Raw genomic sequence first — 10,133 nt, forward strand, 5'->3', positions numbered from 1 at the left:
CATCCAATGTTCATGATTATGAAACTAATCATCCATTAATCAACAAGCTAGTTAAGAGGCATACTAGGGACTCTTTGTTGTTTACATATCACACATGTATCAATGTTTCGGTTAATACAATTATAGCATGGTATATAAACATTTATCATAAACATAAAGATATATAATAACCACTTTTATTATTGCCTCTTGGGCATATCTCCAACACCGGCATGCCGCCGGGACGGGGAATTGCCCCCGGAAGGCATCTCCATCGACACCACCGCCATCTTCATCGCCGTTGTTGTCTCCTATGATGAGGAGGGAGTAGTTCTCCCCCGAGGCTAAGGGCTGTACCGGTAGCTATGTGGTTCATCTCTCTCTCCCATGTGATCTTTATGTGATCATGAGCTTTGTATCACTATTACTATGTGCTACTCTAGTGATGTTATTAAAGTAGTCTATTTCTCCTTCATGATGTAATGTGGACAGTGTGTGCATCATGTAGTACTTGGCGTAGGTTATGATCGTGATCTCTTGTAGATTGTGAAGTTAACTATTACTATGCACTCTAGAGTTACTTTATATGAACTCCGGAATTACTCTCTATGGTGTGACAGTGACAGCGTTTGCATCTTGTGTGATTCCTGTATGATGTTGTGGAGCTTGTTTACTCCGGCTTGAGGGTGCTCTCGTAGCCCTACACAATGAATGGTGTTTGTTATCCAACGATAGAGTCTTTGAAAGTAGCATAAGAGAAGAGAACTTATTTATTTATGTGATCATTGTTGAGAGTGTTCACTAGTGAAAATATGATCCTAGGCCTTGTTTCCGAATATCGATTCCGTTTATTTACTTTTCTACTGCATGTTTACTCGCTGCCATCTTTATTTCAGATTGCTATTACCACTCATATTCATCCATATTACTTGTATTTCACTATCTCTTCGCCGAACTAGTGCACCTATACATTTGACAACTGTATTGGGTGTGTTGAGGACACAAGAGACTTCTTGTATCGTAATTGCAGGGTTGCTTGAGAGGGATATCTTTGTCCTCTACCTCCCTGAGTTCGATAAACCTTGGGTGATTCACTTAAGGAAAACTTGCTGCTGTTCTACAAACCTCTGCTCTTGGAGGACCAACACTGTCTACAGGAATAGAAGCGTGCGTAGACATCAGCTCGTACGGTAAAATTATTATTCAAGTGTTGTTATCAAACATAAAAAAACCGTAAAGATAGAGAATGCTATTTTCAAGGGCAGTTCACGGTGCATCAGTCCAACTTATTCCGAGCAAAAATTTATGCCAGAAATATATTGCTCTGTTTGAGTCGGTCCGATTGCATCGAGCGGTTGCATTTTTCGGACGTAGCCATGTTCTTAAAATGATACGATTTAGGGCATCTCCAGCCGGGCGATATAAATGATCCTAGTATCTCTGAATCGGTCCACGCAGTCAGTCGGACAGGGTACACACGCTCTAGCGGCACAACCCAAACAGACTGACCCGTCCGACGCGACTGATCCAACCATCAAATTTGGGAAACGAATGCGTCTGCACGGACGCATCGTGGAGATCGTGCGCGTCCTCCTGCGTGTGCCACATGTCCGCATGGAAGCAGCCGACGGTAGAAGGCTGACCGCGTGGCAGCATCCATGGCCATCAAAACCTTCGCTGACCACTGCCACCGCCGTCTCAGCTCCCGTGCCAGCACTGATACCAATGGCGTTGGAAGCTACGCGGGTATTGATGGCGCTACTTAACTAGCCCTATGCTCATATCTCCTCCGCATTTCTAGGGCCATGGCCATTGCCAGAAGCAAATAACCCCTGTCGTTGATGAAGATGCCCAAATGGCTTAAGAAAACCACCAAGGAACAAATTGTCGTTGGGCCGCTGCCGATGCTGCTAGGAGTCTCCGCCTCACCGTAACCGTGCACGCGCTCGGAATCTGCCGCCGCCTCCACAGGAGGTAGATTTCGTCGAGCCTCAAGCCGCGGTGGCGCTCCAGCAGCCTCCCAGCCGCAGCGCCAACAGGCACTATGTGTCGCTGCAGGACTACCAACGCTGGTGGGTGGAGGCTGACCCGTGCCGCCACTGGGACGTCTCCCTTCCTGGAGGATGGTACCTCAATAAGGGCAGGGTGCCCGTTACGTCAACGCCAGTGGATGGGCTGGCACTTTAGAAGGAGATGCGCCACCAAATCCAACGGCTACCGCCGGCGTTGAGGTACGATCGCGCCTACATATGCACCAATTTCTAGCACACATTTGTAACGTGGGAGCACGAGGCGTGGCGTGCGATCCGCGGCATGCGGGACTTTCAACCCGGCGATGACTACCAATCCCCACCGGCGCCGACTACACGGGTCAATGTTTTCAATGCAAAATGTACACAAAAGAATTGTTTTCGATGCAGCCGCTCCAGACCAGTAAATCTACGGAGAAACTTCTACGGTTCTATGGATTGAGGCTTACGGATTCACGTGGAGGCATGCCATAGGGCTAGATCCCTAGAATCACGGAAGGGTGGAGAAAACAAACCAACCATTTGTTTACACATATGTCCCTAACATCTTTCCGTAAGCCTCCATCCGTAAGTCTAGCATTTCCGGCTCCAGACTATCCCAGGACAGTTTCCTCACATTTCTGATCGCTTGTGCGAAAGATATGGCCATATGGGCAGATTAGTTTCTTCTTCTTGCGTATATAAGATATGAGCACTTGTTACCACTTGTGCCAAAGATATAAGCTGTACGAGTACGACTAGCTCTCGTTTTCTTCTTCATTTTTCTTCTCAAATAATATTGTTAGTAGGCTTCAACTAGGCATGGATGGATAAAGGAGTTGACCTAGAAGCTTATCGTATACTACTTTCATTCCAAGGCTTAAGGCTTATATTATTTAAAAAATCAAATCAAGTAAAATTTACTAAATTTTTAAAATGGATTATCAACAAATATGATATTTTGTAGTTACGATATAAAAATATATTTCATTATCTATCTAATGACATTAATTTTGTACTCCCTCCGTCCCGTGGAAAATGTCGGAGCGGCTAGTCATTCTAACTTTTACAGAAAACCCCCCAGATACTCAGTTCTTCTCCGTTTTGAACCTTCAGATCTGAAATCCAAGTTCCGTTCTTCTCCTCCCTGGCCGTCCTCGCCGTTCCTCGCATCCGGCCGCATCTCCACCGCCGGCTGCTCCCTAGCGGAGGACGCGGAACTCTGCCGCATGGGCTCCCCGAGCTGGTGGGGCGCAGAGGAGCCCCTGCCCGACTTGGCCTGCCCCCTGCCGCCTCCTCCGCCCGACTCGCCTTAGGGCCCTCCTCCGACTGCGTCCGTCAGCTCGTTCGCCTGGGCTTCATCCTTGAGCTCGCCCGCCTGGGCTACGTCTGCAAGCAAGAGGATGAAGAAGAAACTTAATTCTTGCAAGCTAATCCAACAACATCCTTTTTTTTCGCGAAATCCTCCCACACTCCACAGCATCCTCTACCACCACCTGGGAAGGTTCGAGGTCTGCCACAGCCTGTCAACATCTATAAATGCGTCCCATCCACGGCGGAGGACTGTCTTACTCGTATGCTTGAAACCTCAATAGGATGCATATCGCCATTAGAAGATTCTAGTTCGATGGTTATTGAGATCATGCATGTTAAACTTTGTGAACAAAAGATTTTTGGGCACATTGAGACACTGAAATTATAATGGGCTCACCATGCCATGTCTAAAATCAGCAGCCATACGCCTATGGAAACATTTTATGTTTTTATCCATATGGTCAACATATCTCTTGCAACCACCACAAGATTTCTTCACCAGCGAAGCTAGTCCAGCCATGTGAACTGAAATTTGCAGCTAATGTCAATTGCATATTGAACAGAGTAATGAGAAATCAAACTCTAGACATTAGCACAACGGTAATATCTCGTTCCTAAAGAGTAGATGACTGTTCTTGTTTTATGTTACTCTTCAGTCCTTTCACATGTCTCCTAGAGGTTCCTTCTACCATTAAAACAAACAAAAAATACAGAAAATGTTTCTACTGAAAACTGTGCAGAGCTCAGAAAATTTGCAATCTTGCCACCCTACACTACATTTCTGCAGAAAGAAAGAAAATGTGCAAAGATATCAACGCTACCAAGTACATTGCGGAACAAATCAAATCAAGTAATACCACCAGATGTTTTTAATACTATAATCTAAAGAATAACAATCATTTTAATACCACCAGATGTTTTTGCATCATCACCGCCTGATTTACAGTGCAGCTAGCTAAATATCACTACTCATGAGCATGAGAATGTTTACTCATCAGGAGATGGGGAAGGCGCAGATGATCTGTCTAGCCAGCCGGACAGTGGCGAAGCTTGACCAAAATCTTAGAAGCGGCGAAGCTACAAAAATGAGATCGAAAAAAAATCGAATGCCAAATCATATGACAACAACATGCTCAAATCCGTAGCATTTTGAGAAAATTATATAATATGCCGTGCTTGTTCACAAAATACATTTCTAGCATCAACATACACATAAGCTACTTCAAAACAAAATAATCTTTATACTGAACCATGGACCTTCACATTTGTCATCGCTACTTCCTAGCTACACAATGAAACAACAATCTGTGATCAACAATTTTAGTGTACTGCTAAATCTATAAAGTAGCTAGAATTTTCCCCAATTCTAATATGCAAGAATCAGAGTTATAAAGCAAGAACTAAATTTGTACTGCGGTAGGAAAGGGGAATTTACCTGAAACTTGAAGGCAGGGAAAGAGTTCGTCGGATGGCCGGAGACCGGAGAGATGAGGGGCCGGCACCCGGCAGCCTGCAATTGCGACCGCGACTCCACAAGCGTGAGTCCCTGCGGGCCTGTTCACAGTGCGGCCAAGAGGAGGCGCGATGGAGGCCGTGTCACCGCCGCCGCCGCCGGCACCCCGCACCCCGCTCCGTCGGCGGCCAATCACGTCCACAGCACCATATGCTCAGTCGCCGCCCAAGTTCACGAACAGAGACACCAGAGAGAGAAACCGTTGATTGCTGTAGCATACCAATGAGATGGGGAACGACGAGAAAGAGGGCCGGACGTTCTCCAAGCCGCCTCGCCACCACCCACTGCTGCGCCGCCGTCGAGCATGGAGGAAAAAGGTGGAAGCTTCGTCCGCCTCGTCGCACCCAGCACCACAGCACCAGCTCATCGCCTCCCTCGTCGCCATGAACTCCAGATCGAGCGCCTCTTCTCCTAAGCGAAGCCGCTCCACCTTTATCTGGTGCCGAACCGCCGGAGTACGCCGACCGTCCGAATCGCGGGAGAAATAGTCGATATTTAGCTACGGGGGAGTGGATGGAGGCGCGGCGGAGTGGAGGAGGGAGCGCAGGAACTAAGCGGGGAATAGAGCGGGAGGTGGCGCGGAGCTCCGCGGCGCGGGCGACGACGGGGTGGCCGCCTATGGAGTGGCGAGCCGGCGACGGAGCGGCGGAGGGAGGGGAACGGGACGCGCGGAGGGGAAGGAGATGATGCGGAGGACTGCAGGTTTGGTCGGAGAAACTAGGATGGCGTTTTTGCAAAACGGGGGTCGCGACATTTTCCGCGGGACGGAGGGAGTATTTTAAATGTGAATGGTTTTTCAATATAAACTTGGTCAAACTTAATATAATTTGTCTTTCTAAAAAAATACAAGACTTAAAGCTTAGGATGCAGGTAGTACTTTGCTCCGGCGAGACGAGTCCCCGGAGAACATATTGAATTCCCATGTTTAACTAACAAATTCAAACCAAATAAATCAACGGAGATTCCGTCTCCGTCCTCGGTGGTACTAGTATAGTACAGTACTAGTATATAGGACTAGTATAACTCCATTGACGCCTTCTCTCGACTTTCCGTGCAGATAGTCGGGAGTTTGTCAATTTTCCTGCTTCATCGATTAGTAACCTGGTCGCGTGTGTTTTTCTATCTACCTTTCTATTTTAAGAACATAGCAGCTCAAATTTTTAATGTACTACTAGCAAGTAGCGCCGCTGCGCAAGTAATAATAATAAACAAAAGGTGGGCGAAACGAATGGAACATTTAGTATTTAATTCACAGAGATGATTTGGTTCGGGCGATATGAGTACAAATGTACAAGCAGCTGTCGATACCTTTATAAAGGACGTGCCCACTGCTGAGAGCTCCCGCACTGTGCGGGTCTAAAGAAAGTGTTAGTGACAAGTCTTACTCTCACGAGTGCAATGTGAGGAGACCGCGACTCGAACATAGAACCTCTCGATCACAAGCGGTGGGGCTCTACCGCTGCACCAGGCTCGCCCTTCCGTCGATACCTTTATCTTTTCTAAAAAAAAGATGAGACAAATTGAAAAAAAATCCAACACAATTAAGCATGGAGAAGACAACACGGTCGACATTGACAAAGCATCTCTGTTGGTCGACGATGATAGAGAATCTCTGATGAATGGTTTATTTCGATGACTTTTCCCCAACACATCACCGTCGGGTGGATTGAGGCCAAGGCGAATGGGCGATGATTGGTCGCATGCGGATGGTAGCTCCCTGGCACCACTGCCTTAGAAAAGCTTGTCAAGTGAAGCATCATCGGGTGTCCTGTTCTCGGTATCGCCACTAATGAAAGAGCCACTTTGGGGCCGGAGGGGTGGGGGGCTGCCATGCTTGAAGCCGCCCGTAGAGTTTGATGGCACACGGTCATTGTGCACATGTGCGATGTTGTGCTTCCCCTTCCTTGAGTTGGAGCCTCACGACGTTGAAGCCAAGGGTCACCGACACGTCCAGGAAGGACCAATTCGAGACTCCTAGAGCGCTTTTGACGGATAGACTGTGTGAATGGATTTTGTTTTCTGCAAAATAAAGGTGCCACGTAGGCATGCACGTTGGGGTCCACATTGGAAAACACACTTAGGGCACCAGAAATAGTAGGGGGAGGCAAGAAGCAAGAAGCCCACACAATAAGAATTTACAATGTATGAAGGTATTTTTTCTGCAAAATAAACGTGTCACGTAGGCCTACACGTTGGGATCCACCGGTCAAAAACTCGCTTAGGGCACCTGAACTGGCCTGTTAGGAACGATAGTTTTTTTTAAAATAAAATTTGCCGCATTGTTCGTCTTTTTAAACCCTAATCTCAATTGTGGTTGTATTTTGCATTTTTCTCAAAAAAAGATGAAACCCGATCTTGTTGCTAGTTATGCATGCATTGGCAAATGAACCAAACAGAGCAGTTCTTATTCGGCATATACCATTTCCCATTCTTCTTTCTATCAGCACCATTGCCGGGAAAACCTAATTACAATAGGGTTACTACTACTACTACTACTACTACTAGAGTCCTTCCTGCCGAACTAAACACAACAGTTTTGGGCTTTCGGCAAAAAAGGAACATGATTTCTCAAGACAACTCTAGAACTCCTTGAACTGCTTACTAGGCAACCTGCATCTGAAACTTATTCAACTTCTTATTTTCGAGCTGAAACTTATTCAACTTGAGGACATACTATATATGTACCACCAACGCCACCACCTAGAAGGTCGACCTCCAGAGCCTCCCCTCGAACGAGATCACGATGATCGACACGTCGTCATGGTAGTTCCTCCTGTCGCCGTGCGGCACCTCGAGCAGTTGATGGCACTCCATACCTGAAAATCAATCGGCATATGAACAATGTCAGTAAGCTGGTTTGTGTATACATGATTTGTGCTGCCACTGCCAGAGGAGATAGAGTTGGTTGCTCACCAGCCTTCCTTGCAGCCCGGAGCAGAAGTTCTCGGACGAGATGCTGTGCGGGATCGCCTTCGGGATTTGCGGCTGTGAACATCTGGACCTGATCAACAACCTCCTTGTTGGTGAAATACTGATAGAGCCCGTCAGACGACAGCACCAGAAACTTGTCTTCTGGACCGATCTGGTGGTGGCACAGTGACGGGATGCAGTTGAGGTAGGGGTCCATGCCGATGTAGTTAACCTTGAACGCTGCTAGCAACCTATTGTTCCACTTTGGCTGCCAAGTCAGAAAAATATATGAAATTGTCAGAGATGCAGATTGACATTTCAAGAAAACTTCGATGACTTGGCTATGTTAACTACTTCCTTATGCTGCAAAAGTGCAACAGGAACACGCACCAAACTGGTCTGTTGACATTGCACGTTTGCATGATGGGATGCATGAATTTCATGTCACGATCACAACTTTTAGGCCCTTCGTCAACAGAGATGGCATGAACAACGCTATTGAGCTACTGTAGGACAGTTACTAATCAAGTGTATGACTTTAAAGGGTCCGCAGAAATTGTTTCATGAAATTAATTGGAAATGCCCACCGCTAGCCCCACAGTGCTAGGCCGATAGCAATTTCATAAAGCAAATCCTAGCAGTCTAACATGCAAACTGAAGAAGAAACAGAGACACTGTTTGATTGGTGTGTACCTGCTTCAGGTAGCCCGCCCCAAATGCTCTGGTGACGTTGAGCTGCCCCTTCACCCTGCCGTTGATGATGGCGTTGCGATCATTCAGATGCTGGCCTCTGATCCTCATCACCTCCTGCATCACCGAGAACCCAGATCGATTCCGTCAACCACAACTCGATGATCGAAACAGTACATGATACTGAAGAAACGATCGATTATGGTGCGTACCTCCTCAACAGCGGTGCTGTGCTCGGCGGTGAGCTGCACGGTCTGCAGGCCGTCCAATTCTTGCCTCGCCTTGCCGATGATGTTCCTGATGTCGGCCTCCCGCCTCCGCGCCAGCACAACACGACTGTCCCCAACGTTCATCACGTACACGTCCTTGTCCTTCATCACCATCACCAGCACGCACGACCCCATCAGCCCAAGCTCCGGGCTCTCCTCCGCGTTTTGCTCCGCTGCCTCGAAGAAGGCCTCCTCCGTCTTCCTCAGCGCCCGGGCCAGCGCCTTGAGGACGTCGCGTTGAATTGTTTTCGTTGTGCCACCCCCGGTTGTGGCACCATCGATCATCTCCAGCTGTTCCGTTCGTCCCCTCTTCGTCGGCTTACGGTAAAATTCTGGGCTGTCGTTGCCTCCATCTGGGTGATCGGCATTGGCCACCGGCTCGCCGCCCTCGTTGTCGTCCCAGAGCACGCCCTTGAGCTCGCGGTGCACGGCTACGTAGAGGTTCGCGAAGAGGTAGTCGGTCGCGTCTGGGCCGTTGAAGCCGTCGTAAATCCCGACGAACACCCACCCGTGCTCCTCGGACACCGCCACGTGGAACCGGTCCTCGCCGGCCATGCCCTGCGCCCACTGCACATTGTTCTTCGGCGGCGAGCGGGGGTCCCCGTCACTGGAGGACTCCGTCTTTGCCGCGTCAGCAGGTCCCTCTGACAGGAGGCCTAGGCGCGAGGACCCCCGGAACCGGAGCTTGGAAGCGGCTCTGGCCAAGAATTCGACGAGCGATCGCTCATTGTGGCTTTGAGAGCGCGCCAGACGACGTTCAGCGATGAGATGAGAAATACTGGCCTGGGGCCTCACGAAGGAGGACGACGACGAGAAGGAGCGGTCCAGCGTGCCGGACTTGGAGATCATGGATGCCGTGCCGGACGTCTCGGAGAAGCGGCTGGACATGGATTGGAGCGGTCCGGACATAGCCATCCTGTTCGGCACGGCCTGGAGCGGCACGGAGGCGAAGGAGCGCGAGCTCTCGAAGGTGCACGCAGACGACTGTGGCCACGTCATCTGGTTGAGAAGGCTGAACGACGGCATCGACGCAGCTGTCACCTGGTTGGCACTGATGGCCGCGCCGGACAGCGAGAAGAAGGACGTCTCAGACGACGCCGAAGTAGCGAAGGCGGCACTTGTAGGAACGTACATGAAGGAGTGGCCATGGCTATCCTCGGGGAGCGGGTCCGAAGGGACGGCAGTGGCGTAGGGATCCCCAGAGAAGCATGGGTTCTTGGTGATACCATTGCCCATTTTGTTTCCTTGGGTTTGGGATTTTGGCGGCGGAATAGGGGGTGGATGAGTTGACCTTTTGGGAAAGCGAGGGGTAGGGGAACGGTAGTTTGTTTATGGGAATTGACTATAGTTGGAGTTGAGTGATGCAATCAACGGTATGCCATCCTTAGACTAGTGAATATGGCGGCTTTTTTGCTCCGGCTACCCTATAACTTACCTCAAGTGTTTTTT

General features: G+C 48.9%; 1 protein-coding gene across 1 annotated transcript; it reads right to left on the minus strand.

Moving 5' to 3' along the window:
• Positions 1-7,515: 7,515 nt before the first annotated feature.
• Positions 7,516-9,920, minus strand: LOC124695287 (probable protein phosphatase 2C 31). The gene is made up of 4 exons (XM_047228146.1): positions 8,628-9,920; positions 8,419-8,532; positions 7,729-7,993; positions 7,516-7,631 (listed from the first exon to the last, which is right to left on the minus strand). The coding sequence occupies exons 1-4, from the start codon at positions 9,918-9,920 to the stop codon at positions 7,516-7,518; spliced, it is 1,788 nt and encodes a 595-aa protein (XP_047084102.1).
• Between the last annotated feature and the right edge of the window lie 213 nt (positions 9,921-10,133).

Source organism: Lolium rigidum, chromosome 3, assembly GCF_022539505.1.
Source record: "Lolium rigidum isolate FL_2022 chromosome 3, APGP_CSIRO_Lrig_0.1, whole genome shotgun sequence".
NCBI lineage: Eukaryota > Viridiplantae > Streptophyta > Magnoliopsida > Poales > Poaceae > Lolium > Lolium rigidum.

Coding starts and splice junctions, on each gene's coding strand:
- LOC124695287 (XM_047228146.1), bottom strand. CDS start 9,920: ATGGGCAATGGTATCACCAAGAACCCATGCTTCTCTGGGGATCCCTAC. Junction 8,533..8,627: donor ACAGCACCGCTGTTGAGGAG/GTACGCACCATA, acceptor TCGGTGATGCAG/GAGGTGATGAGGATCAGAGG. Junction 7,632..7,728: donor CCGGGCTGCAAGGAAGGCTG/GTGAGCAACCAA, acceptor ATTGATTTTCAG/GTATGGAGTGCCATCAACTG.